Source organism: Ascidia mentula, chromosome 1, assembly GCF_947561715.1.
Source record: "Ascidia mentula chromosome 1, kaAscMent1.1, whole genome shotgun sequence".
Taxonomy (NCBI): Eukaryota; Metazoa; Chordata; class Ascidiacea; order Phlebobranchia; family Ascidiidae; genus Ascidia; species Ascidia mentula.
Genome location: NC_138566.1, coordinates 3,676,603 through 3,704,059, shown reverse-complemented (window position 1 = coordinate 3,704,059; position 27,457 = coordinate 3,676,603). Strand labels below are relative to the sequence as shown.

Here is a 27,457-nt window from a genome sequence, read left to right as displayed (position 1 = left end):
TCTGCAGCTTTTTGGTTTAATCAACACCATTTTCTGTAACGTAACTCTTCGCTACAGCTAACATATGGAGTTATCAACTGGAGCAAACTCAGCTTATTAACCAACAAAATTTCTATGGAAGCCAATATAATCAGAACATAAGTATATGCGCAAAAGAGCCATAATAATCAATGAGAGCTGCAGACAGGGTGTATACACGCACTGTTTCGACCGAAAGGTACCACAAAGTGGTAATTGCGTTTGGTCAGAACTTAGTCCATATGTGGCCCAATATTTTTGCATTTTCTTTTATATTCTGCACCACTTAGCTTAGACAAACCACAACCAAACGTGTATTTGTTGTGTAGCTTGTATTACTTTCGTTACAATGCTGTTTTATTCTTTTGATTCTTTTCAGGCTGGGCCCGCTTCTTCGTCTGCTGGCTCAATTGCTGCTTCTCCGAACTTTTCAAGGCACTGAAAGCGAGGTAAAGGTACAGGCAGTTCTTTCCAAATAACAAAGAAGTAGAAGTCAGCCACAGCGACCGCACATTCTGCAAATGACGCGAAAATTAGAACGACTTGACTGATTACAATAAGTTCGTATATTCCGTTAATGCTGCTTGTTCCAAGATATGGGTCAGAATTGTACATTTCTGGAAGGGCAATTGCCCACACAAAACTGGCAAAGAATAGAATGGCTGCAACAACGAAACTTAAGAAGCACAGAAACACGTAGGGGCCATCGAATTTTTTATGAAACTGCTGCACCACTTTGTAACTGTCCTCAGTAAGATTTTGTCCGGTTCGCTTGTGAATGTGGCCCAGTATACCGAATAGCAAAAAGAAAGCCGCGCTTGCAATGGGCTGGGCGCCGTGCGTTGCACAGGCGAACTGGAAAAAATATCGACACCCATCTGTCATTTGACCTTGCACAAGTGTGGCTAAAATTCCACAAAGAAAACATGTCAATGCCAGCAGAAGATGGATATTGACAGCAACGCCATGGACGTCTTCCGGAGACAGGACATGCTCAGAGGGATCGAACTCTTTAGTCCTTCGTGGTGACTTGTACCTTTTCTCTATGACTGGTTCTACTACAACATTCTCTTTTATACCAGAACCTGTTTTAGTAAACATTTTGACTGCCTTAATTTAGTTTTATTTCAAGTAATTTAGTCAGGTGTTTATGTGGTTTGTACGTCACAATAGCCATTTTTACACAACAATATTTATACAATTTAACTCTTGACGGGTCTACAAATAAATGATGTTACTACAGCTGACAACAATTTGAAGCCGACAGCATGAAACCAAGGTAGCAGAATGAATTTTCCTTCCATGATAAAGGAGCGAATTAGGTGAGTGTAACTATGTACCTATGTACCTAATCACTTAGGCAGGTCATGTTTTCCTTATTAGAGTATTGGAAATCACAAAAAATCAACTTTTTATTTAGGCTCATAAAACCCAGCAGGCCACAAGCCCCCACGGAATACAACTTGCAGTACAAAAACTGGACCGTGACACCGTTCACCTACGACACATTTCGCGTGATTAACAGTCAGAAAAAGGTTGAAGAACCACTAAAGATCGATGACAAGGAAATATCCAACAACAGTTCCAGCACCGGGTACCCAGCCTCCACTGATGCTTCGGTAACTTTTCGTTTTCTAAAAAAGTACCACGGAAATGATTTTTGTTGTTGTAGATTGCCCTTGTTTCTGTTTGCCAGATTAGAGGTTATGCCATTTAATTATATTTTACAGCTGTGGCGGATTTACCGGTTGATCTTAATTGCGTTGTGAACGACTAAAAGTTTACTTTATCTTCAAAATTAAATTATTAAACGTGCCGTATCAGTCTATACATGTGTACAAGCTAAATTCTCTTGATTGGCACTCTTTTGTAAAAGACTGACTTTTGTAATGTAAAAAGTACACTAGCTTTCGCAATTTTCCCTCGCTTCGTCAGGTGTAAATAAACACAATGCCTTCTTAAAATTAGTATCAACAAATTAATCTCTTCTGCTGTTTTTCTGTAACAAACGTAGGGGAGCAAAGACTCGGGTGAATTGCCCGATGAGGCGCCTTGCACAAAAGCTGATTCCATGTCCGTTGAGCCTCCAACCACCGGTGATGCTTTCGCTGTAGATTACGACCTTGCGTCCACACTCCGTGCTACGCAAGCAAAGTTCCACACACGGCCTGCTAACAGAAATCGGCCTGCGGGCCCCAAAAGCACAAGGAGCTTCTCGCAGAAAAACGAACGTACAAATCTGGGCAAAGGGTGCCCTCTTGAGCGATACCGTGAAAAATATGTGCAGGAAAGCCCGTCGCAAACACCTGTCGACAGGGAAATATCAGTTAATGCGCAAAGGTGTAAGGAGGCGTGGGCACCCGATGGCGAGAGGGGATTGTCACCAAAACGAGAAAATTTAACGAGAAAGGACAGCAATGCTTCCACCTCCAGCACCAAAATCAACAAGAAAGACAGCGACCACTTGCGTTTGAAGGATCTTTATTGTGCGCTGGAGAACGTGACGGCTGGTGAATGGGAAAGACAACGACCCGAAAGCGCGGATTACTTAAAAAACCTCCCGTCACAAGATTCTATGCAAAACGTTGCAAGGTTTGTGTTGTTACTTTACATGACATTCATCTACTATTCCCCCTCCCTGTACTTGCCAAGCATTTCAAGAAAAAAAATTGGCGCACGATTCCGGCAACCCAGACAGCTCCTCATAATACAACAAAATTACAAACAATCTTGGGTCTAAACCAACGCTTTTTTCCAGTGACTCCATTATTCAAATGAAACCCTTCGATCACACCCCGATGTCACAATCCAAGCAATCGAGACGTTCGTGCAAACTGACGAAAAAGAAGCCGAACGGCGACTACCGACGGCGTCGTCCATACACTGTGGGAGGAGTAGACGAAGCAAGCCTTCGAAAACTTTATGAAAATTTATCCACGAAGGACTTGAAGCAATTGCACGAGTCGTATAAAGGTTTGATTGGTAGGTAAAAATAGCTTACTTGCTCCAATTCAATTAAGGTGGAACATGTCTGTTAAATAGTACCGTGCCTATAATGCTTGCTGTGCTTTGTAAGTAAGTTTTTCCTGTTTTCTTCTTGTTTTTAGCGCCGTTACCGCATTTTTTGACACGCTATTTGCTGCACCTGAAAAAGCGAGATCAAGCTCGCGAAAGCTCGTGCTACTAAGGTCATTTACTAGTCAGTCTCATACAAAAGCAGTGCACCAGCAAGCATTATAGGTATAGACCAGAGACGTATACGACAAATTGAAGAATAATAGTTAATATGTATGTGCAGAATATACCATTCGTCTGGCAAAGTAATGGTCGAGTAAAAATATATAATAAGATCAAATAGGGTATTTTTCGTGTTGTACATTCTATCCCAAATCAACCCAAACCAATGTATGAAATTTATTGCTAGCAGTAATGGAACTATTTTAGCATCGTATAATGTGTTGTTATATCCGCCACAGGTCCAGGCCGAGCCTCTCGCTGTCCCACTAAACTCAACGACGAAGACCTTAAAATGTTTCGACAGGCTGCGATGAGGTATTGCGTTCAAATTCAAGGGTATATTTTCATTACTTCACCCTCGAACACCATAGCACCACGAAAGTACCATTTTTATGGTAGTTTTGACCTCATTTTATTGTAAAAAAGTATTACTAAACAACGAAAGCCCCAACGTTTACCTATCAAAGATATAACATCAGTTATATTTTACGTAGGTCCTCTACCGGTAGATCTCGCCCGTTCAAAGACTGGGAAACGAGTTACTCGACCGACTACAAATACTGGTCAGTGCAAAAAGGCGAAGAGAGCAGGGAATCAACGCCCAAAGTTAAAACAAGCGAAAATTACAAACCAGAAGATATAAGCGACGAATCTACTTCAAAAAGTATGCTGTTTATGATTATTAGAAATTCGTTTTTTATGTACGGAAGAACACAGTTCTACATTTAACTCTCGTTTTGTTTGAAGTCAATTTTAAAAAAAGAAGGAAAAGTTTAAAAGACACTAAAACTCCCAAACGTATTAAAAAAGATATAAGACATTTAGGTCCGACTGCTGTTTCAGCAAGAAAAGAGGAAGAAGAGACAGAGGAAAGACAAGAAGAGGAAGAAGAAAGAGAGGAGGAGAAGGATCCCGCACCCGAAAACGCGGCGCAGTTGGAAAAAGAAAAGTATGGTTAGGTTTACGATTTCTATGCGCATGCTTTTGATAAAAGTTGCGATTACGATTTCTACGTTGTTGCCTTTTGCAAAAACCAATACACCCCATCGTTAGGGGTTTTGCCTCTTGCGATGATCCAAATAGGCAGGGATACTGTTGATGTGTATTGACTTGTGGAAAAACATCAATTTACTGGCGAACAGATCAACTTCGTTTACCACGTATACACGCGAAATTTGTCAAGAGATAAGCTCATGCGTCCACTATTTGGCCCAATATCATCACCAAGGAAAATTCTCCTGCTTTCAGGAAGCTCGAGGAGGCATCGAAAATGGAAGAATTGGAGTTTGAATCGCTTTTCGGTGTGGACGGAAAGCCCAAGCTTGAAACTTACACCTCGTCGAGTGCGTTCAAACCATGGCCAGTTAACAAACCCGAAACACCGATATGGGGAAACAAAACAATGGTTTCAATCGGAAGGTTTGGTAACAGTATTAATTTTCCTCACTTTATTTTTGTATTGTGGTCTCGATGTTCGGTAACAAAACCGGTCTAATCTGGTCCACAATTTGGCGGACGAGATTGTCCTTAAGCTTTGCAATCTATGTTGGAAAAAGTATTTAACCTTTAACCTGAATGCTTTACTGTGTATTTTTTCATGTTGCTCATCACTTTTATCGCTGTAGGAAAAAGTCCTGAAATTCTCAAGCATTAATTATCACGCAGTGATGTCAAAACTTCAAGCTGAATGCATTCCTGCTGTGTATTTCTTCATGTTTCACACCACCTTTATGGCTAACATTGTGCGGGTTTTTGTGCAGCGGGCATTGGAATCTTCCACTGAACAAGAACGAAGATTGGAAGTTGAGTTCGGAGGCGACCAGCAAACGTGAAAGTGAAAAACAGAGAAATGAAAAAACCCGAGCAAGTCCCGCTTACAAGATACGAGTGAGCGGCAAACAGGACGGTACGACTTAACGTACTTTAAATTACTATGTTTACAATGTGTTTTAGCGTCACATGTTTTTCTTGTGTACAATGTTTACACTGTATACGAAACTTGCTGTGCGTGAAACACAAGTGGAAACTTCACGTTTAAACGCAGAAGAAAAAATACGTTGTGTCTAAACGCAGTTTATTTTTCGAAAATAATATGAAACTGGCTTGATTTAAATCAGTTTTTTTTGTGCAAAATATTACCTAAACCATAACTATTAACTAAACAATCGTAAAATCCTGGTAAACTTTGTACAAGACTTTTAGTGCCACGATCCCAACACCAATCTAAGTTGTCAGTGGATCTATGCCCTACATAAACAAAACAACGCCCTACAAAAATTGACTAAATGTACCTTAATTTACAATAAACGAGGGCCTGTCTAAACGCATTTTTTTTCAAGAAAGCATGTTTTCGCTAAAACGTCATCAGTTCCTCTTCAAATAAAAATATTCAGTATAACATGTGTTTATAAAATAAATTGCGAAAAAACGTGTTACGCACAATAAGTGGCGTCGGAAAATAATTTATTTCAAGAAAAGAACCTTTAGTATTGCTAAATGAACATAAAGCTTGAAAAATGTGTATTGCCCTCTTCCCATCACAAGTCACTGAGAGTTTGTATTTTACTACAGAAAACCTAGAGGCGAACGAAAAGTCATCAAAGCAGCCGGCAGGTGGCGATGCGGCGCCTTCCGACCCCTTCATTGCAATGTATTATCCTGACAGGCGGACCAACTCCACTTACCTGACCGAGTATATGAGGAAATTCCACCGGTTGCCGATACAGCGCAAGTGGACTTACAAGTGACCTTGTCAGTATTTCCGGAAATTCTTTCTTGCACGATGGGCGTTTTTTTCGAATTAATAAATTTGTTCTATTGCGATTTGCACTCAAGAAGCATTTTTAATGTTTTGTCCCTGAAACAACATAATATTTTTATTTCCATACTGTCGCATAACCTAATACGAATGTAATGGAAATCAAATAAAAACCTTGTTGAAAATGCTGACGTCATAATCCGAGTTTGGGCACGTTGCCCAAAACTACATTTGTACTTAAAATTCTCCGCCTGCAACTCAACACATTTTTTGCTAGAGGATTAAAATTCCTTGTTAAATGCAGGTAATGGTGGTGTTACTAGTGGCACTGAACCGCTTATTATTAATATTTGTAACTCCATTGTGTTCCATTATTGTCAAGCGATCGGTGCAGGCTTAGAAGCGAAAAAAACTTTTTTCAGATAAGATTTGCAGCGTGCAGGCAGGAGATAACCTCCATGTATGGCTATTTTTGGATATCGCTTGTGTAAACATTCGCTAGATGGAGGGAGGTTAATGATTATCGAAGCCGAACAAACACGTTGGCATGTAATACCTGTGTTATAGCACGTGTATGGGAGTTGTGTCTCGTGTGCGTGTGACAGACTTTGCTTTGCGCAAAAGTGCTGCAGTCCTGTCAGTTTTAACCGCGCCACTTTCTTTTGTGTACAACTTGTTTATACAGGATGTTAAAATAGTTGGGCTGTGATACAGCAAAAAGTTGTTCTTAATTGCGCTGCGATTTAACAGTTGATAAATGAGTGATGTGTGCAGCTCGTGATCAAGCTGTTTAACTTCTGACTGACCAATCTTACATGCTAGACAGTCGTGTTTTGAAATGCATTGCATTGCTGAAACGGAACTAATACAGTCATTTAAATAGGTAAAACGTGTCACGAAACACGCTATGGGTTTTATCATAACCAACATTGGCAGGTCGTTCGCTAATGCAATAATTCCGTGACAAATTGAGGGTAATTGGGTGGCTCATTAAAACTCGCTTAACAAGTTACACAATAAATCTGGTCGCACCAATACACAGTGAAGGGCAATCAAACGGTAACATTATATTTCAGTGTAACTTTGAACACTGGAAATATATTTAAGACGAAATGGCTTTGACAGAGAGTGTAACTTTGAACACTGGATCGAAAATGCCTCTGCTGGGTTTTGGAACTTGGCAGGTGAGAAATACCTTTATGTGCTTTTTACATTTTGGCAGATATAACAGAAGCATGTTTTGCGAAGGAGCTTAAAGACGAATATGTAATGCAGTGACGACATATCTGTCCCATAACTCACTTGCTTGCAAACTTCAATATGGCAACATTATGCTTGTAATTTTAAAGAATCCTACCTTCTGATGGCACAAGAAAACGTTGGTTTTTACTTACTGCCATTTCACCGGTTATCCACCGTGACAGGTCATTACACGCTTATTTGGCAAAAAGTGTTGTGGCAGACTTTTAAGGTTTACCTGGCATTAAAACGGGTGCGGGTCTGTCTGCATATATGGAAGAGTTCTAGCGTTGGGAAAGGCAAAGGACTAACGCTGTAATGTTTTCAAAAACGGTTGTGTAACGTCTGTATAATGGTTAAACGATTTGTAAACGCATTTTCGATTTAATAAATGAATGACCGTTGCTCAATCGTTTGTTAGTAGGGTATTACAAGTATTATTACTGAGTAGTACTGCCATGTTTTGTGCGTCTCTACTTTTGTCATGAAGGAGTTGAGGAACTTTTTGATCACTTTTTTGTCACTTTCGGCGTCTGTTTTTTCAGGCACCCAAAGAAGACCTTCAAGCGTGCGTTGAAACTGCGATTGACGTCGGTTACCGACATATTGACGGGGCCTGGGTTTATCAAAACGAGGAGGGAATCGGAAACGCACTTCAAGCGAAAATAAAAGAAGGAAAAATTAAGAGAGAAGACATTTTTATTACAAGCAAGGTAATTTGTGTTTGTATCAAGTGTTTATTGCGTGTGTTTAAGACTCTCAGAATGTACATTTTGTTTAGATAAGAAAATGATTGAAAATCGTTTTTAGTTATACGTTCAATCAAGGTTTTCTTTAAAATGTTGTTTATTTAGACAGTAACTTATTTTACTGTTGTGAATTTCACTACTTTGCAAGGTAATCTAAACCTATACAACCTCTTGCATGTTTGGAATTATGAGACAAAGGTAATCCAAGACATTTAATATTTTAGTTGTGGAGCGCCTTCCACAAACCAAGTGAAGTCAGAGAGTCCCTAAAAGAAACTTTGGGCTTTCTCAAGACTGATTACGTGGATCTTTACCTCATGCACTGGCCATGGTCTGTACCGGTAAGTGTATTCAGGGTTATTTTCCTTAATGCTTAGAATACGTCCATGCAGTACACTAATACTATACGCATATTTGTACTGGGTGGGTCAAAAAGAATTAAATAAACTAAAATATTAACCAGATTTTACGCAGTTGTATGGTTGTTTAGACCATTGAAATGCCTATTTGATTGGTAATGGTATTAAAACATCCATGTTTTTGACAACAGAACAGAAACAAAGAAATTTTGCCAAAAGACGACAAGGGCAACTTCGTGTTCGACGAAGTTGATTACATGGACGCGTGGAAGGTAAAACTACGTTGTTTTCATTTAAAGTTTTATGTAAAAATATTGTTACCTCACAGGTAGGTTTATCATAACAACCTGTGTATGTAATACAGCTGTTGCCCTGCGTGTTGTCTATGTAAAAAGCAATCAATTACCCCATTTTACGTTTAGTTTCGTACAACCGTGCAGGAAACGTGTATACTATAAAACATAACGTGGTCATGGAGCAGCGTAAGCTACAATTTACATCATTATCGGGCCTTACCTTGTAATGTAAATATCTATATTTGTCTGAAACCTGAAACGAGCACGACCTCAAAAAGAAAAAAATCATGTTTCTTTCATGCTGTATTGTTTTATCTCCTACTTCGAAATTTACATTTTGAAGGTCAAATTCTATAACACACGCACGTGAGCTACCTGCGTTTAAACACTGCGTTTGATTTTGTCGCATAAAGGCAATGGAGGCTGTTTACAAAGAAGGCCTTGCAAAGAACATCGGCCTCTCCAACTTCAACCAGTTTCAAATCAACCGAATCATAAAGGAAGGTTCGGTTGTACCGACAGTTCATCAGATTGAATGCCACCCCTACCTTCAGGAGGATGAAATGGTGTCGTTTTGCAAGTCAAAAGGAATCGAGATCACTGCCTATAGTCCACTTGGCTCACCGCAACGTCCTTGGTAGGAATTTGTGCGTTTCATGCAAAGTGTTACAGAATCTTTTGATAGGGTTTTTTATAAAAACCCAGTATCTCGATAGCTTTTCAACAATCTTTCCGAGACACGTCCCGCTTCTCATACAATTAGAAATAACTGCAAACCTAGCAAAACAACAAACTTAAATGTGTGTTTGCAGAAATTTGTGCAAATTTAGTTGGTTTGCTGCGAGCACTAGAACCAATACAGAGAAAAAATGTCACCCCAACTATTATCAAGTGAATTTAGGAAAGCCAATGTGTCCCATTTTCAACCTTAATCGTAAGAAAGATATTTTTTTCCATTTATTAGGGGCAAACCGGAAGAGCCAGTTGTGATGGAGGATCCCACACTGAATACCGTGGCCAAAAAATACGGAAAATCGGTGGCGCAAATCATGTTGAGATTCCAGGTCCAGCGCAAAGTGATTGTGATACCTAAAAGCATAAAAGCTGCGAGAATCAAGGAAAACGCTCAGGTAAACACCAGGAAAGATAAGACGTAGTCTTGGCAAGGCGGAGTTGTCGAGTCTGCATATATTTTATCTATGTAAACATCGGATATACGTTGCTAAATCATGGCAAGCAAACAGAGCAACGGGGCGGGTTGTTTGCTCGCCTATTACTTAAACAATAAATTGAGTGGGAATATAAAGTTTCCCGCAGAGTACCGGAATTATCTCTCCTTGGAGTTTCTAAAACATACTCCAACAACAAGAACGTGGTTTTTGATTGAAATATTTCAAATTTATCACCAGTAGTTTAAACCCAGCAAAATAGATGGTTTACGATTTATGTATTACCGTTTCTCAACGTAATTCAGCATTGTCGCAATGCCCACTGTCGGCAAGGAGTTTTTGATTCAACTCGATACGAACTTATTTTGCAGGTGTTTGATTTTAAATTATCGGACGAGGACATGAAGACAATAGCTGGGGTGAACAAAAATTGGAGAGCATGCGGCATGGATTCGTGAGTCGAAGTTTCCAGAGTTTATAACACATATTTTTTCGACTGCCTCTCCTGCATATAGCTACGCACAAAACAAAAAAGGCACACATTGTAAAGCTAATAAGAATTTTAAAACTGACACAAGTCATTGGTAAAGTTAAAAGTATGTATCGTTTTCGGGACTATCAGTGGTCAACTACTCATTTTGGAAAAAAAAGGCATTATGTTTTTGCTTATTCGGTAGGCGTAGTCATATCATGCAACCATGTATTTTTTAGGGTGAATTATTTCAAATATTGGCCGTTCGCTGAAAACTATTCGGAATAGTTTGCTACTTCCAGATGTCTCCAGCTGGTCTCATTACGTCATGTTGCGTAAATAAACATAAACTTTCCATTTGAATTGTGCGTTTATGTAAAGCCAGCAGTAAAAAAGTTGAGGTTAAAGTGTTTGGAGCTTGTGTGCAAGAAACAAAGCGGAAAAATATAATTTTTGCCAATAGAAGTCAACTTCACTTCAGCTCCTGCAATGATATCTTTCCTTGTACATGTCGTATGTTTTGCAAGACCCGGGCAAATAAAACGTGTTAGAAACTGTGTTGGAGCAATTCCAAAGGATGTAATCTCGTTGGCTACATTCGGTAATAAACAACACCACAAAAATTCCAACAACGTGCGTCTAAGGATGCAAAGCAAACATCTCATAATAACAAGCTTTGCAATGCGGAATAAAACTGTTGAATAAAACGAACGATCCACCTAAATTTAAGCGAACATAAACAATTGCAAAACGAGCTGATGTGTTTATTAACAAGTCGTCAGGAAATAAAGCCTTAAAGTTTAACGTAAACATCATTCCCACTTTCCATGTTATTGAGGTTGCAAGTACATGCCCTCGATACCACGTGACCGTAAGCGGTGCCCGGATTGGTTTAGAGCACTTGAGACGGTGCTTGACGGCATTGAGTAGCGGGCGAAAGTTTGATATTGGCCCTCTACTCCAGTTCTGGCAAAGGCTGTCGAAGGAAAGCTGAAACTAAAGCGAAACAGTGAAAAAGGGAGGGCAGCTGCGCAGTCGTTAATCAATTACCTCGGGTGCTCGAAATTAAGTCGTCAAGTGGAGTTGATTTAGGATTGTTGATTGATTGATGATTGGACTTTCTTGCTGCAACATTCATAGTAACGGTTCGTGGATGATTTGTGAGTGTTGCAGCTGTGCCAGCATGTAAGGGCTGTGTCAGGAAGTCGTTGAAGTTCTTAACGTTTAAAACTTTTTAACTTGCATCTGTTTTCGTGTGACTGCATGTTAGCACCAATGCCGTACTGCAACTTGCACGTCAGGTCAACGAAATACGCCAAGATACGGACGCTGCATTTTTATGTATATGTAGCCTGTAGCCCACATAACATAGCGCATTTATTTGCTTTATCAGATGTTAATTTATTTTCTAAATTTGATGTTAACGTGAAAATGAACTGATGCCAACGTTTGGATTACAGAAGGGTGAGAAAGTAAAAATGTGTTTGCTTGCTGTTCGGCAAATAAAATAACCCATAAATTTATTCTTCTCTCCTTGAAGATCAAAGGTTCTGGAAAACCAAAGCAATGTGACTGCGTAGTTGCATTTAAATACCGTTATTGTATTTTGTGTCCCGTTTCATTTTGCCCCATATACGAGAACCGAAATCTATAATTCAACAATTTCCGTGACTTATTTATAATTCCTTAGCACGCTGTAACTATTTGGAGCGGCAACTTCACTAAATTGGAACTAGATATATGGCATTGAAACCAATATATATCTCAATTTTAAATTACATTTATAGCAAGTTATATAGACCTAAACAATATTTACTGCATAATATATACCACACAATGGGTAGAGAAAAATTATTAGAGAGCCCAGGTAACATAAAGCGGTGAAAATGCAAAAGTGCAGAAGTCAGAATCTAAACCACTCCATCATTAGGTGAATGCACTGACGCCCAACTTCTCAATACAGCACCATGTAGTAGAGTGGTCCAGCCTCGTGCATTGGCAGCTCGTCAGCAGCTTCTAGCAAGGGCAAGATGGCAGAGAGCGGGATTCCGGGGCCAGACTCTCGGGTCGAGGTTAAACCACAACTTCCTGACCACTCTAATGAACGCTGATGTTGGGACGACGCCTTCTGTAGCAGCTTGTCATCATGAGCGCAATGTGGTGATTGCTGCCTATGGAACTCAGGCAATTTTGCATAGATACCCGTGAGTTCGTATCAATGATAACTTATTTGAATTCGTGAGTTTCAAAAAATATTTCAGATTGAGATGTTATTATTTGTAAATTTGCGTTATGAATGATACTCCACATGTTTATTTTTCTTTAGTAAACTAAATAGCAAATGGGAAACCAGTTTACGTCAGCGTCTTATTGAACACTTTATATATTCTCTCATCTTTAACCTAACAAAACAAACGCATACTTTAAATGTACCTGTGCAGTTGTCGAATCGAGGGAAACTTACGGCTTTCGGCAAAGGTTAATTCAACTTACCCGCTTCTTGTGGCTGTCACTGAAGGTGCACCAGAAACTATTAAAAACTGGAGACTGTATGATTTAATCTTTTTCACCAATTTTTCCATTAAATCTTTGATTACTTAACCCAACCAAAAAATTCTTAACAGAACTCGACCGAAGTCGGCGTCGGATGGGGCTTGCGAGGCTCACAGAGCAGCCCAAGTGTGGAAACGTCACCACCGCTGCGTCGCCGATAGTCGACCCAGCACTGCGCGCACCTACGCCACCACGACGTCAAGAAGGTCTATGCCCACCATCCGCAGGGTGTCGCTCACGCTTAACCTTGCTTCCGACGTGGCGGCGGACGAACTGCTTCACGGCACTTGCTACGAACGCGTCACAACTTCGAAAAAACGTAAAAAAAGTTACAATTGAACCTCGGAGTATATCAACCTCTAATAGTTCCAGTGTATTAAAATGTAAAAACTTCATTGGAAATTGGAAGAAGTTGATATCATGTAAAACCACAGAGGCAAGAAACTATGATTGAATTAGGCTATAAAAACTTTGGCCTTCCTTGTCGCCTTCAATTTTATATCGACCGCGGTGCCATAGATATTTGGGGAGATATTGCTTCAAGTTTTAGAATAGTGTCATAGGTTACACATCCTGCATCAGACGCTTGTTGCATTACACGCATGATTTTGCAGCGCGACCTCCAAAGTCAAGACCGTCTTCAGCCAACAAAATTGTTTCAAAGAGTTGTGACCCCGCAATCGCATCCACTCGCAGAAGCAGTGCAAACGAAACAAAAATCTTCCAAGAAAACGCCAAGCCCAACCACATCCACAGGGCAGTCACGCCTTCCAAGCAGATTTTAAAACCAACTTTCAAACCTTCTGAAGCGTGGGGTAAGTGTTTTTTTTTTATTTGTAATTGAAAAAGCAGGTTTGCGTGGCCAAATTTAAAATCTGATATCTCTTCATGAAGACTTGTTGAATGAAAATTTCACTTCTTCGTGCATGTCGTACTATGGTATTTCATAGTCATATTATACGTAGGTAAACCACGACCTGCATCGCCCGAAAAAGCTGAAGACAACTTCATATGACAATCAGCCCGGCCGTCGAAGTTCAAACGGACGGCCAACAAGCCGATGACATCCGTGGAAACAATCACCTGCTTGTTACAAAACAATACCCTTGTGACGCGGCCGATAAACCCTTGCAGGAAACCTGGTCCACCTGAAAAGATGCCACCGGCGTCGAAACTAACAGAGGAAACAGACAGTGGAACTGCTGATAACGATTTGCCCTACGCGTCGACTGCCGTGCTGACAAGACAATCAGTTTGGAAACACGAATCGCTTACAGAATCACAGGAAGGAGACTTTGGCGTTGGCGATGAAATGTTGATCTGGAAATGGTTGGATAATGTAGAAAATGGAGTTCCCAAAGATTTAATTAAAGCGACAGAAACGTAGCGATACAAAAGTCGTGTTTGCTTTTCCCAATTTGCTTCTAGATCACTTTCGTTTTATGGCTGCGACGTGGTCACGATATGGGCCGTATATTTTGCCAGCGCAAACACAGGTTTGGATGAAAAAAAGCTTTTCGCACGTAGTCGCCAATTTTTGTCAGTTTATGTAAAAGTCATAAAACACTTTATATTCTCGATATGATACAATTTTATCAACAATATTTTGCACTGGTAAATAACAGATAACACGAAAGTTTTATTTCAAAAAATACATTTGCAATTCTAAAAATATTTCATTTAATAATAACTTTTCAACAAAAACATTGCAACAATTCTATTTTGTGCATGAAACATTGTCTATTCTCGCACAAGCGGGAATTTCCCTTTTGACAGAGCGTTTATTTGTTTTGTTTTTTTCTTTTTAATGGCGTCGTTGCGAATTTTAATGTTTGTCATCAATTCATTTGCTACACTATCACAGGGTCGCAATTTACATGGGTGAAATGAATATTTCATGTGTAGTTACCGTATCCCATTTTTTAACATATATCTGAGCGCTAAATACAGAACCAGATTTTTTTGACAAAAAATGTTCACTTTATAGTGATAAGGTATTTCCCGAACACATACGATGAGTTATGCATCGGCAGGCCATAATTTTTTTCAAGCTTGTTGTGAACCTAAACTTGGACAATTATTTGGATTGATTTTTGGTTTTAATATCAATGAAGCTGGCCTCCAGTTTGGTAAGCAAGTGTGGTATGGATAAACTGCAGTTCAATTTTGTGGCGAAGCATAGGCACTGCCCCATTTTCCCAAGATGATGAACAAGCTTGTTTGTAAGTAATAGGTTTATGACATAAAATGATTTGAAGATGTATAAACCAAACAGCCAATAATGTTTTTTTTTTATAATGAACTGCTGTCAGGGCCACTGTTTCAATCTAGTAGGTCTAATTTGTGCAGCTTTGGTGTAACATACAATGATTTTGCATTTACTTGGAAGTTAAGGGATTAATTTAGGAATAAAACACATCACAGCTTTAAAATTTTCTGTAATGAGATTTACCACATATATTGAGATGGATACTATCCATGGTTTCTTAACTTCTCACAAAAGGTGACGAGAACTCAGGTTTATTAATGCAACTTGCAGATAGAAGAAATAATGTCAATAGATGTGCAAATTCACAAAAATTACTGTTGCATGTATGACTAAAAGTAATGTATTTTTTGTTACAATACATAATATACATCATAACCTTTTGTGAGTTTTTTTGTTTGCTCTGAGGTTCACATTGAATTGTGTTTTGTTTTTAGATGTAACGGAAAGTACCGCACTCACCCAATAATAGCTTGGACTTTAATCGTCAATCACCCTTCCTAACTGCACCAAATATTGACGTTGTCTGGCTGGAGAAATGGCAAACACACAGAAGTTACACGCTCACCCATTTTTTCATACCTTCACTGGCCCTCATAAAACATGAAGGCGGTCTTTAGATGATGGTCTTATGTCTGGTCTGTTTGTTCAAACTACTTTCACTTTAAATGTGAGGTATATCTTACCAGTCTGTCATAATGTAGTAGCTCTCCTCCATCTCTATCAGTTTCGTAGATGTTGAAAGCTCTAGTTTTGAAAGATGAGTTGGCTTGTATTTACATTGTTTTGCTGTATTACATGCATTCAATCAGGTAAATAAATACTGTTTTATATGGTTCATTATTTTGTTGGAGTGAATTTTAATATTATGGTATCATAAATAGAAACAGTGTATCCCGTAACATAAAAATTAATTAAAGTAAAATTTTTCTAAACTTATAAAAACAATCTGAAAACCTGCTGCAGCGCATTAGCTATTATTGCTGCTATTGTCACTAAACTAAACAATGAAATTTATTTCGCTGAATTTTCACTGATGTCATTTATATCATGGCTTAACCGATGTACACTAAACAAACAGTCATTTATTGCTGTTTATTATGTAATTCCATCAAGTGTATTTGTTTTTTCACATAATTAATCAGTAATACTGTATATATTTTTTTATTTGACAATTGGTAATGGCCAGATTAACCCAGGCAGACTATAATTCTTTCTGCAATGCGATATTATCTGTGTAACAAAAAAACAGGCCTGAAATATAAGTTTGTGTTTCTTTTACCAGTCTCAGGTTGTTCTGTCAATTCCACAAGATTGACTGGAAGTGTTTTTGAACATGCTCCGGTTCGTTCTGTGGTTCTTCTTCAGAATGAAGCAAACCAGTCGGTCAATTTTGTGAATGAAACCCTCTCCCTCAGTGACAACTTAGACTACTTTTTTAATATTTCTGCCCTCAGGACTGTTATCGTCGCGGATACTACCATTGACCGACACACAAATTTAACAGGGTATATTGTATGCAATGTAAGTTAATAAATTTAATGTAAGTTTTGTTATGATTGAACTGTTGAACACAATAAACCATCATTGATAAATAAAAAAAAACTTTATTTACATTTGTTACAATAATATATGTACAGGGAAAATCAATCTTTTTAAGTGCTTTATCAACAGTTTGCATTTAAATATTAAATGTAGCTTCATACAATTTCCGTGCTGAAACTGTTCCATGAGGAAGAAAGAGTATCTATAGCTTATGATTGTCATTGCTAAAACATGCAAAACTGGTCAAGCTCTTTTCCTTCAACAGGGCACTACAAATATTACTACTGTCATATCAGTCCTCAACATAAATAGTGCCAATAACATCACGTTCTATGGTCTTCCATACACAGTGGATGTAAACGAAGTGAGTCAGTTCAAATTTGAAATGCTTTCATTAAACTTAGAAAGTCGGTAAATTCTTTAGCTGTGTTTCTAGAAAGCTTGGGACTGTCCATATGGTTCCTGGTTTACTACTATTTAATCTTCTAGGCAAGAAGTAATTCACATATCTATATTTGTTGTATGGTTTTTCTTGTGGTATTGTAACTGTGGACCAAAATAACACTATGTGTTCTTAAAAGCTTTACATTATTCAACAGACCACACCTGAAATGGAAATTATATATTCAGTTAATGCTACTGATGAAGATGTTCCCGATACCTCAATTTTCTATAACTTGTCTGGTGATGACAATTTTACCATAAACCAAAACACTGGTAAAATATCAATATCCGAGTTGGGACATCTCGACTATAGAGCAAGTAAACAACATATTATGAATATGTAAGTTTGCCTTTCATCACAATACCTTTACTTTATAAAACTTGTACATAGTTAGGAGTCAAAGTTTTTTGTCTCTGTAAAGTCTAATCAAATTAATTGTATTGTGTTGTTAACTTACAACAATCTTTTGTTTTAGTTTTCTTTTGTCTATAAATTTTACCATTGAAATGTTCACTTTATGATAGTTTATATCAGTTTTACGTGATGAGTATTGGTATTATAGCACATTTTATATCTCCTGGCATTGCATAAATTTTGCATTCAATATTGCATACATGTCATGTTAGGAATAAAATATTTGGATGCCATGAGTACTACATTAAACTTTTGTATTTGTTACTGTTTCAGAATTGTTATGAGTATTGGATTTGACCGTAATGGTGTAGATTACAACCAAACTAAAAACACCAGCTTTGTTGTTACTGTTCTGAATACCGACTACAATCCCCCAAAATTCAGTTTTGAATCATGTGCAAACAACACTGGCACCTGCGGAATTTACACCTCTAAAATTGAAACTGGAAAGATGCAGGTATATGATGGCCAAAATGTAACTGAGCAAAAAAAATTGCTACTGTGGCTGGAAAAAAAACTTTGTCACCACAAATGAGTAAAATATTAGCCTTGCTAATTTGTTGAAACACTGGCAATATTAGTAGATGCGACCATTTCAAATACCTAGTAGGTTTTTTTCTCTTTAAGGATGTCATGGTGAAACCAAATAACATCACAGCAGTCGATTTGGACTCAAACAAAGCAAGTATTACCTACAGTTTTGTTTGGGGTGAGTGCTGTTATTAGTAGAAATATTCGTCTCGCCAAAAACAAATAAATAGTGCTAAAAAGAATTTTAACAACCAATAATTAAATTCTACCTTAAATAAAGTTCAGGCTTCTACATCTGATGGTTTAATACAGTTATAGTACACTTTTATTATTTTATTTTAAAAACACAATTCCATTGCCAATGTTGAAGCACTACCATACAAAAGCTCTTTATTACAACATCCAAAGTACTTTTTTAAGGTACCAGTATGCATTTGTGAGATATTGTATTGTGAAACCAGCATATAAAACTAACCTCCATAAGATATTCTCTGTGAGGTTTAGTAAGTGGGTATTATAACTTTAAACTAATATGGTGATATTCAAAGGTCAACCTGAAAACTACTTTGACTATCTGGCCATAAATGAGACCACAGGATTAGTCTACATGCTCGAAGCAATACCTGAGATGGGGGAGTTTAATATTTATGTGGAAGCTAAGGAAAGCACTGGAAAAACTTCAACAACCACATTCTCTGTATGAGCAATTACAAAAAATTGTTTTTTTGTAATGGTTGTTTATATGCATTCTACAATGCTTGAGCAAGACAATAAACATAATATATGGTAGATTAAAAGTTCTCCATACTCTTTCTACAACATGATTTTAGAACCGACACAAAAAAACTATTTATTTTCCAATAGGACACCAAGTGGTAAACTTGATTAAATGGTTTATTTCAATGGGTTCTGGTTTCAAATGTAATATGTTTGACCAATAATAGCTGACAAACTAAACTGAAAGTGTTTGGTTGTTTGAACAATATGCAATGTGTTTCATTTTCTTGCTACTTGTGGAAAAAGGCGTTGTACCACAGTCTGTTTTCTTGTTTATTTATAGCTTGTGTTAGATGATTAAAATTTTGTTCAACTGTATATTTTTTATTTTTTTTTAGGTGACAGCTCATGATGTCACTGTTCAACCCAAAAGTAAGTTGATTTAGAAACACTGTTTTCTTGTGATTGTTTTTCAAAAAGTTTGGTAAGAAGTTAAGAATATTTAACAAACTACTTGAAAGTCTACCTTTGGTTGACAAAGACTTCGTAGCAGATAATTTCAACATATTCAGTAATAAATCTTGTAAGCTATTTGTTTCACAAGCTTTTCAACATTTATGTATATAATGCGTCATTATTAATGCCTATGCTTGTATGCACCATTAGTATTGGGTATTCAAATACAACTGTGTCCAAATGGTGTGGTCTTTGTTAACCAAAAAGCTTTCAGAAAATTTTGATAATTTCAACTCTCACTTTGCTTGTGCAAATTGACCCCTGCATGTGCCAAATGCTATACCTTTTTGCAGCATACCCATATTATGTTGTAAATGGCCTCATCGGTGGACTGGTTGCTTGCTTTTTTATTGCATTTGTACTTGGATGGTGTCTTATATGGAAATTTAGACAAAAACCAATAAAGAAGGTGGAGAATCCTGTGCAGGTCTGTGTCAAAATTTTTTTCTAACTTATAAAGTGCTGGTAACAACTGGAAATAAATTTTAAAAATAGCTTTTTTGATTATTTGTTTAATTTCTAAAAATGTAGTAACACAGAATTACTCTTTATAGATGGCAAATCAACCACAGTGTAAACCATCTCAAAATCATAATCGCCAAAGGCCCAAAAACCAATATGAACAACAAAGTTCTAAGCAAATACACAACAGAGCTTCTTCACCACCACCTGTACACCCTTCTGCACATGGTTACCAAAACATAACCAGAAACCAAAAAAGCACCCATTACCCAGTCCCCACCAATCCTCAGCCGAGATCCGTACCACCCATGCATGACGGTAAGTATCTCTCAGGCATGTTTATTTGCAAACTACGACAAATGCTGCTGTTTGGTAATATTTTTTGAACATGCAAATGTTTGATTGAAAAATTGATTATTTACACAAACTAAACCTTTTTACAAGCGTGAACAAAACATCTTCCACTTTTGAACTCTAGCTAATATTCTCAAGATTGTTTATTTTGCACAACATTTGTGATCAATTTAGGAGTTTCAACAACTGGTAATTATTAAAATAAAAAATTAAATGTATTTGTTCCAGATGCTGGTGTGTATAATGATGTGGACATTGATACTGAAGGCATGTATAATGAACATATAACAAGGTAAACTATCCTGTTTCACTTCTTAAGTAAAATTTATGCATCAAGTTGACTTGTCAAAATCCAATAATTATTTCTCTGTTCCATACAATTTAAAACAAAAATAACATTTGAATTTTTATGAGTGATAAGTTGCATTTTTGTTTCAGCCATGACACTTACGAAGCACCATCTGGGTTGACGTATCAAAACACTCGGCATTAATTGTTCATCTGTGACAAAATCTCTTCCTAACAATATCGGCATATGAAATCGATTTTTTAAACACAATTTTCAGTTTGGTTTTATTTTCATTATTCTAACTTCCTGTCCTTAGTTTCAAAAAATAATTTTTCTATTCTATTAACCATGTTTTAATGAAAAAAAATTTTGTTATATTTCCCTTTGTGTTCTCAAGCTTATATTCTTTTGTACTAAAAATTTTATGTTAACAGCATGTAAAAATAGGAGCAATTTCCTAAAATTAAATTTTAGTTGGTGTGTTTGTTTTATGCACTTACATGTCAAGTGTCATTGGGTTTGCAGAATTTGTTTTTTTTTTATGTACTTTTATTAGCCCTTGGATATATAATTTTGGTTTGCTACCTGCAGATACATTTCTCAACTGTTTCTAGTAGAGCAAAACAAATGCAGTTACTCCTCATGTTGCATTTGTCAAAACTTACATTGTATTTACAGCTAAAATGTTTATGTTGCATCTGTCTGATTACTTTCCAATCTTACCAGCATGTGTTAGCTCATTTTCAAATTCATTTCCTGTAATAATTATATATTAAAAAACATGGAAGCTGTTTCAGTGTGCGTAAATTTAATGCATTTTTAGTATGTAAAGGCAAGATTTACATTTGCCAAAATAACCATTCATCAAGGTTATGTACAGAGCTGGACTAAACATTCAGATCATGCAATAGATTACTTAATCATGATTTTTTTTCATAAACCATCATTTTTTTACTTAAAAAAGTGTACAGGGCAAATCAATTTTCTACATTACAGTTGTTATTTATGTGATGATGACATAGATTGGTTTTCAAATCATTGTTTCTTGGGGGATGTAGCTAAAAAATTAATTACAGAAGTATACCTTCATTTGCCATTTTATGTCAGTCCCCCTCTTGTTTACACATTCAGGTCAAAATTAGTTGGAGGATAGTTGCTGAAAGCGCCCCCCAAGAGGCATTTCTTCCCTTGGTCAGACATTATTTTAGCCAAAAAAGCTGCAAAAAATGTAAGTTGGTTTTGCGAAAAAATGAGTCACAAAAACCTGATCCAATATGCTGTTCAATGTTGGTCCCAATCCTTTTCTATGCAATGGCGAAAATAATTGTCACAGGAAACTTGCTTTGGCAGCCTCCTGGGACTGTTTCTGCTATCCTACAGGATATAAGATCCTCCTGAAGGCTCCTCAGATCCACTAATAATACTAGTGGACCTTCATTGGTAAAACGCCACAGGAATTGTTTCATGCTAAAAATGATTCTGTGTTTATACCAATGCAGATAACCTTCAGAACTTGATTTTTGGCATTTAATACTGATATGGGGCCTATAGGCCGCATCTCACAATTAAATCCTAAAAATTGAGTTTTAGAAGTCATTTGCCATTGTGCACCTGGTTACAGTTTCTCTTGTTTGCCAAAAACAATTGCCGGGTCTGATGACTCATGAAGGGGGACTACTATTGCTGAACAGAAAAAAAATTGATTGCAGCTGCATTAAGACAGGGGGCAAAGGCTAACTGCTAAATTGTCAGTCCTAGGGGGTGTACAAACAGTCCCGGGGCGGCCCCAAGACATCTAATTCTTAATGAATTGTGTAGAGGAGGGTTGGTGGCTTCACTTAATCGCAAATGGAGGGTACTTTCTGTGATTCAATTTTTCACAAAACAAACCTACACTTTTTTCTGCTTTTTTGGCCAAAATGATGGCCAACAGAGGGTCAAAATGCCCCGGGGGGAGCAGTTAAAGTAATTATTTTGATTATAGATTTGGCCAGAATTCCTAGGCAAGGGTCGGCACTAACAGAAAATCACAAATTGACCATACTTTCTGTGATTCATTTTTTCACAAAATCAACCTCAATATTTGGATAGTTTTTCAGCTACATGTTCAACAGCACCTTCTACCAATTTACTGCCTGACTAATAACCCTGAAAACCATAGTAAAACACGCTGAAAATCGCCCTGGCAACAGCCTGTTCATCTGCGCTCATTCAACCAAAACACTGGCGCCCATGCATGACCCATTGCATTGTTACACATAATTTTACTCTGTTACGCACGACAGAGTTCGAGAAGGGCATTTCCCAACCGGGAAAGTCTTTTCCATAGAAATACAGAGATGCGGCCTATACCGGTTGAACTTTGTTTGTATTCATAAAAACATGGTCTTGGCTTACTTTAGAATGGTTGATCATTCACATGGAATCACATTGGTTCTAGTATGCGAGTCACTTGAAACCTCAAAATACAGGTAATAACAGCTAAAGCAGGCTTTGAAGCAATGTGTAACTTGGTCTTGATTCTGGTTGGTTGCATTTTCTCTTTTCCTCCTCATAAGTTTATATATTCTTTTATCAACCATGCAAGTCTTGCTGCATCCCTGCCAACCACTTGGCTGTAACCATTTCATGATGAGAAAGTATTCATGGATAATTGGTGTAAACAAGGTGTATGATTTAAACTTTAAAAAATCAAAAAAAATGTTCACAGGTCCAATGATGTACAAACTTAATAATGTGGACCACCAGAGTGCAATGTTGCATCATATGGAGTTTAAAATCAAACATTGCCTGTCTTAGTCCACTGTATGTCATTCAATTGTCACTTAATATGGCACAAGCATTGCTCAGATAGTAACTTACGACAAAAATATGGCATCCTCAGAATTTTTGTTCAAATAAGAATACTGAGGATGTCGCATAGGGAAATATATATATTCAAAAAAGCAATATCTTGGTTGGATGATTTAGCAGCAATCTAGGCCAGTTTTTGCAAGAATTTCAGGGATTTTATGTTGTCAGTGGAAGATCTATGCTTTGTATAAACATTTTTATATCAGGAAAAAAATGAAAGTTGTACATAAACTAAATGATTGGCATTTTTATCTTACTTGTGAAACACCACTTACTGTCTGCATTACATTAAAAACAGTATGAAAGGAAAAAAATAAACTTGTGATACTAGAGAGGTACAAAAATCTGTGATCAAAATGAAACTCTTTGGTATTGTGTTGTATCTTGCTGGTCTAGTTTCAATTCAAGGTATCTTTAGTGTTCATTTGTTACAAGATGTAATTAGACTTTCTATGCTTTATGTTGTCAAATATAACATAAAATAAATTACATACTACCTCACTTTGGTTTGTGTTGTAACTCACAATGAACATATTATGCTTCTGTACAGGCAATACTGCTACTACACAAACACCTTTTGTTAGTGAAAAAGAAGTTACCTCTACACCTTCGATAGAAATACCACAAGGTACGACCATCAGATTTTTTTTTACTTTTTGGTTGGCGGTGTCACTAATTGCATCTAAATGACCAATAAACAACCTTATACCCTTGTTGCGATTTCTGGTTTATGTTACCAAATAAAAGTAAAAAAATTACTTACTACCCCATTTTGGTTTGTGTTATAACAATGAAAATATACTGCTTTTGAACAGGCAATACTGCTACTACACAAAAACCTTTTGTTAGCACTACAGATATTGTCTCAGCACCTTTGACAGCAATAACACAAGGTACATATAACCAAGATTTTTTTATGTATTGTGATATTACTAATTGCATATAAACGACTGCAGAAAAACAATCGCACTTTTATGCTTAAAATCACATTTCTTTTCTGTTTGCTATACGCTACTTAATAACATGCATACAATGACCACCACTAGTTTGTCTTCTTGATGTATCTAAATTTTGTAGAAAACACTACATCTGAGGTTGGCAAATCTACAATAGAGGTTTCAACTTTTGCATCTGTAGCAACAACATTGCAATGTCCAACTTGTCATCCATGCACAGAAACTACCCAGGGTTATTATACTTAAAAATTTAATAGTAATTTAGGTTTTTAATGACTAACGATGTAATGTTGGTTTCTTGTATTAAGTTAATTTCAGCAAATCCATTAAAAGTACAGTAAATCAAATGAAAAGTTTAATCTGACATGCAGCCAAATTTGGACAATTTTCTTTGACAACTTTGTCATTTTGAGGTAGTTTTAACTTACCAAAAAAGAATGCAGTTTCATACAAATAGAACTCTTAAAATATTTAGGTTCACATTACAGGTGGAGTGGTATATCCAAAATATGTTGTCAACAGTCTGATTTTGGGAATGATTGTGATGTTTGTGTTGGCCTTATGTCTCATACTGTTTCTCATATGGAAAGTCAAACAGAAACCAACTAAATATTCTGAGCAGACTGGACAGGTTTGTAAAATTATACTGTATTTCTGTTTCTTTTGGGAGTGTACTGAAAAATACTTGACAAAAACATTGACATGGATCTGGTATTGTCCCCTAAACCTCAGTCAAAAACTGAAGGAATGTTAATGCAAGTGCAACTTTGATTCAATTTACTTTATCCAGTTGGTCTCGACATTGCAGTAACAACTGTCTAGGGTTTTATATAACAAACAATATCAGAAATATAACATTTTTCAGGCAATGGTGGTTGGCAAGGACCATATGGATGACAGACTGCAAATGCAGACAAGCTCAAGTCAGTGAATGTATACATTGGTTTATGCCGTAACAAATAAGTTGGTCAAGTATAAAGTATCTTGATGAGTCACCATAATATTAACATAGATAGGCATGAAGGAATGACCACTATACTGCAGTGGTTTACAACGTGGAATGCACATTTACCAAATGGTGCTTTTTTGTATTGAATTTGGGAAACATTTTTGGGCTTTTTTTAATTTCTATGAAGTTGTCATTTTACTATGAAACAAATAATCACATGGATTGAAGCTTGAAATGTGCAATTCCAAATTATGTTCACAAAACCTGCAGAACTCGACAATGAACCACGTATTGTGAGACAACAAACTGGGATTTAAGTATTTGTGTACTCTCATAGCTTTAATCACCTAATATGTTTGCCCAGGGTTAAATCATTACAACAGTAACAAAATTTACAAGCACATAATCTTTTAAGGCCAAAAATTACAAGTTACTTCTTTATAATGTTACATTTGGTTCCTTTGTTGCCCATAACCAAGTATAAAATTTTTTGGTTATTTAACAAAAAAGTAAAATACTAAATTTTTTTCAACTACTTATGGTGGTAATATTTGATATTATTTTTAGAAGTTACCAACAAATTAGAAAATAATAACAACCAACATCTTTTAGCTTTTTTGTTACGGCTTGCAAAATAACACCAGAACTCACTCAAACCTTTCGAAGTACAGGATCTACTCCATTGCCAATAACAAGAGCATTGTTTTTCAGGAAACAATCATGTGTATGAAGACCCCGTTTGCAATTTGGCACGTTTTGACAAAGAAGAAGACCATTATGCTCTCAATATACCTTAGAATTAGTTGCATTAAACAATGGCCTAATGGCAAGAAAAGAGCGTTACAAAAAGGCTAGATAAGTGTTTTTTAATTGTTTTATTCCTTGTAAGACTTTTTACATCACATATCCATGATAAAAGTTATTGGCAGCAACAGCCAAACAAAATGTATTATTTGTGTTATAGTTTCGTTGTTACTTCAGCAGTTTGTGAATCTTCTAACTAAAATATACCACCTTCATACGTGCTTTTGCAAAAACAATCTTATACCCTCCTGCTATCTTGGTGGCTTGAACGAGCGGCGGGCGACGGTCGGGTTGGAGTAAGTTATCGTTGAATTTCGCATAGCCACCCTGGCTTAATATGTTAAATTTTGATTTCATTCGATAGCAGGAGGGTATAAGATTGTTTTTGCAAAAGAACAGCTTGGGCCAAAGTTTGTGCAAGGTTTTATCGACGAAAGTGTACATCGTACCACCGTTTTTTCATGTTTGTAAAATATGAATTCATATTTTTACACTTCCCCTATCGAATTTTTCAAATATTTTAATATCGTTTTAAAGGTTTAAGCGCGTAGAATGCTCTGCTTTAAAATTTTTGCCAGCGAATCTTGTTTTCGCAACTTATGTCATAATACGCAAATCATATTTTTAACCGAATATGAATATTTTTTACTTCAGCCTATGAACTATATCGTGTACAAATATCATGTCGCTACCTCGTAAAGTGGCCGACTAACGCGCGTTCAAAGTTTTGTTAACTGGCGATTTTTTTTGTCAACTAACATCCCTCTGGTAGTAACCTAGGGCTTCTGAAAACGTTTTCTGGTCTCGGTTCTAAATTATTATTGTGCCAAAATATTAGCTTATATGTTGTTCAAATTGCAGATGATTAAATGAACGCTGACTGACAGTCTTGTGTTGTGGAACAAATTTTTTCGCGGGATTTTTCATAAAAGATTTTTGTTCAATAACCCCTAAAAGTTTAGAGACACAAGTTACTACAACGGTTGAAAAGCAATGCGGGCTGCTGGTAACGACAGAATCTTGTCCGAACAGAAATTAATAGCTCCGTTTAAACTTTTTGGATCAAGCTTATCTTGTGCAATCGCGAAATGTGTTTGAGCAACTCATAAAATTTCGCCAAGAAACACAGGAGTGTAAATCAGCTTTAAGTGTTTGTGTACATTGTTGTGCGACGGTAATAAAACACAGTGGGTTGGAAATCAATAACAACGGATACGAGCATCACAGTTACGGGCGCAATTACGAAATACTGGAGAAAGTATTTATCTTCGTCATTAAATCGCCGTGATGGCAAAGTTGTAAACATCGAACATAAGTGCATCGTAACAGATCTTGAATTACTGCCACGTTTCCGATATTTTCAGTTTCGCAATTTTGTGAACTCGACAGTTGTGTTTATTGTACGTCGAGTTTGAGTTGTTTCGTTCTGTGAAGAAGCTTAGACAAATAAGACACCAAAAGACACATACTTTGGTTCATGCATATAAAAGATGCATATTATGTAGA

The 27,457-nt window shown here is 36.9% G+C and overlaps 5 protein-coding genes across 9 annotated transcripts; all 5 read left to right on the top strand.

Annotated features, from left to right (window-relative positions):
* Nucleotides 1-1,272: 1,272 nt before the first annotated feature.
* On the top strand, nt 1,273-6,002 carry LOC145889672 (uncharacterized). The gene is made up of 10 exons (XM_082980706.1): nt 1,273-1,340; nt 1,439-1,637; nt 2,033-2,610; nt 2,777-3,000; nt 3,495-3,570; nt 3,750-3,919; nt 4,081-4,204; nt 4,504-4,674; nt 5,016-5,161; nt 5,827-6,002. Exons 1-10 carry the CDS (start codon nt 1,306-1,308, stop codon nt 6,000-6,002), a joined length of 1,899 nt encoding a protein of 632 aa, XP_082836832.1. The 5' UTR covers nt 1,273-1,305.
* A 1,088-nt stretch (nt 6,003-7,090) lies between these two features.
* LOC145907647 (aldo-keto reductase family 1 member B7-like) lies at nt 7,091-10,585 on the top strand. The gene is made up of 8 exons (XM_082994924.1): nt 7,091-7,197; nt 7,798-7,965; nt 8,226-8,342; nt 8,552-8,632; nt 9,070-9,293; nt 9,621-9,786; nt 10,197-10,279; nt 10,537-10,585. The coding sequence occupies exons 1-8, from the start codon at nt 7,126-7,128 to the stop codon at nt 10,583-10,585; spliced, it is 960 nt and encodes a 319-aa protein (XP_082851050.1). The 5' UTR covers nt 7,091-7,125.
* Nucleotides 10,586-11,736: 1,151 nt separating this feature from the next.
* LOC145889579 (uncharacterized) lies at nt 11,737-14,237 on the top strand. Its single transcript, XM_082980594.1, has 5 exons — nt 11,737-11,761; nt 12,228-12,501; nt 12,922-13,169; nt 13,465-13,665; nt 13,873-14,237. Exons 1-5 carry the CDS (start codon nt 11,737-11,739, stop codon nt 14,235-14,237), a joined length of 1,113 nt encoding a protein of 370 aa, XP_082836720.1.
* A 427-nt stretch (nt 14,238-14,664) lies between these two features.
* LOC145902237 (uncharacterized) lies at nt 14,665-21,171 on the top strand. 5 transcript variants are annotated; one of them, XM_082990160.1, is made up of 14 exons: nt 14,665-15,072; nt 15,554-15,754; nt 15,824-15,928; nt 16,402-16,640; nt 16,927-17,025; nt 17,261-17,445; nt 17,794-17,977; nt 18,148-18,229; nt 18,600-18,748; nt 19,167-19,200; nt 19,578-19,711; nt 19,839-20,064; nt 20,329-20,392; nt 20,539-21,171. In XM_082990160.1, the coding sequence occupies exons 3-14, from the start codon at nt 15,877-15,879 to the stop codon at nt 20,591-20,593; spliced, it is 1,503 nt and encodes a 500-aa protein (XP_082846286.1). In that variant the 5' UTR covers nt 14,665-15,072; nt 15,554-15,754; nt 15,824-15,876; the 3' UTR covers nt 20,594-21,171. The 5 variants fall into 5 exon arrangements, with proteins under 5 accessions (XP_082846286.1, XP_082846279.1, XP_082846271.1 ...); XM_082990153.1 differs by having other exon boundaries at nt 15,821-15,928; XM_082990145.1 differs by having other exon boundaries at nt 15,554-15,928.
* Nucleotides 21,172-23,743: 2,572 nt separating this feature from the next.
* On the top strand, nt 23,744-26,180 carry LOC145913125 (uncharacterized). The gene is made up of 6 exons (XM_083000672.1): nt 23,744-23,870; nt 24,058-24,135; nt 24,320-24,430; nt 24,687-24,829; nt 25,064-25,121; nt 25,859-26,180. The coding sequence occupies exons 1-6, from the start codon at nt 23,768-23,770 to the stop codon at nt 25,942-25,944; spliced, it is 579 nt and encodes a 192-aa protein (XP_082856798.1). The 5' UTR covers nt 23,744-23,767; the 3' UTR covers nt 25,945-26,180.
* The last annotated feature ends 1,277 nt before the right edge of the window (nt 26,181-27,457 follow it).

Excerpts from the sequence above, each read along its gene's own strand:
- LOC145902237 (XM_082990136.1), top strand. The coding sequence starts at position 16,338 with ATGCGATATTATCTGTGTAACAAAAAAACAGGCCTGAAATATAAGTTT. Across the intron at positions 19,712-19,838 it reads AGGTGGAGAATCCTGTGCAG|ATGGCAAATCAACCACAGTG; the intron begins GTCTGTGTCAAA and ends TACTCTTTATAG. Across the intron at positions 20,065-20,328 it reads CGTACCACCCATGCATGACG|ATGCTGGTGTGTATAATGAT; the intron begins GTAAGTATCTCT and ends TATTTGTTCCAG.
- LOC145907647 (XM_082994924.1), top strand. The coding sequence starts at position 7,126 with ATGGCTTTGACAGAGAGTGTAACTTTGAACACTGGATCGAAAATGCCT. Across the intron at positions 9,294-9,620 it reads GGCTCACCGCAACGTCCTTG|GGGCAAACCGGAAGAGCCAG; the intron begins GTAGGAATTTGT and ends TCCATTTATTAG. Across the intron at positions 10,280-10,536 it reads AGAGCATGCGGCATGGATTC|GGTGAATTATTTCAAATATT; the intron begins GTGAGTCGAAGT and ends TGTATTTTTTAG.
- LOC145889672 (XM_082980706.1), top strand. The coding sequence starts at position 1,306 with ATGAATTTTCCTTCCATGATAAAGGAGCGAATTAG. Across the intron at positions 3,001-3,494 it reads GTCGTATAAAGGTTTGATTG|GTCCAGGCCGAGCCTCTCGC; the intron begins GTAGGTAAAAAT and ends TATCCGCCACAG. Across the intron at positions 3,571-3,749 it reads TTTCGACAGGCTGCGATGAG|GTCCTCTACCGGTAGATCTC; the intron begins GTATTGCGTTCA and ends TATTTTACGTAG.
- LOC145913125 (XM_083000672.1), top strand. The coding sequence starts at position 23,768 with ATGAACATATTATGCTTCTGTACAGGCAATACTGCTACTACACAAACA. Across the intron at positions 23,871-24,057 it reads TTCGATAGAAATACCACAAG|GCAATACTGCTACTACACAA; the intron begins GTACGACCATCA and ends GCTTTTGAACAG. Across the intron at positions 24,830-25,063 it reads ATTCTGAGCAGACTGGACAG|GCAATGGTGGTTGGCAAGGA; the intron begins GTTTGTAAAATT and ends AACATTTTTCAG.
- LOC145889579 (XM_082980594.1), top strand. The coding sequence starts at position 11,737 with ATGCCAACGTTTGGATTACAGAAGG. Across the intron at positions 11,762-12,227 it reads AACGTTTGGATTACAGAAGG|GTGAATGCACTGACGCCCAA; the intron begins GTGAGAAAGTAA and ends CTCCATCATTAG. Across the intron at positions 13,170-13,464 it reads CGTCACAACTTCGAAAAAAC|CGCGACCTCCAAAGTCAAGA; the intron begins GTAAAAAAAGTT and ends ATGATTTTGCAG.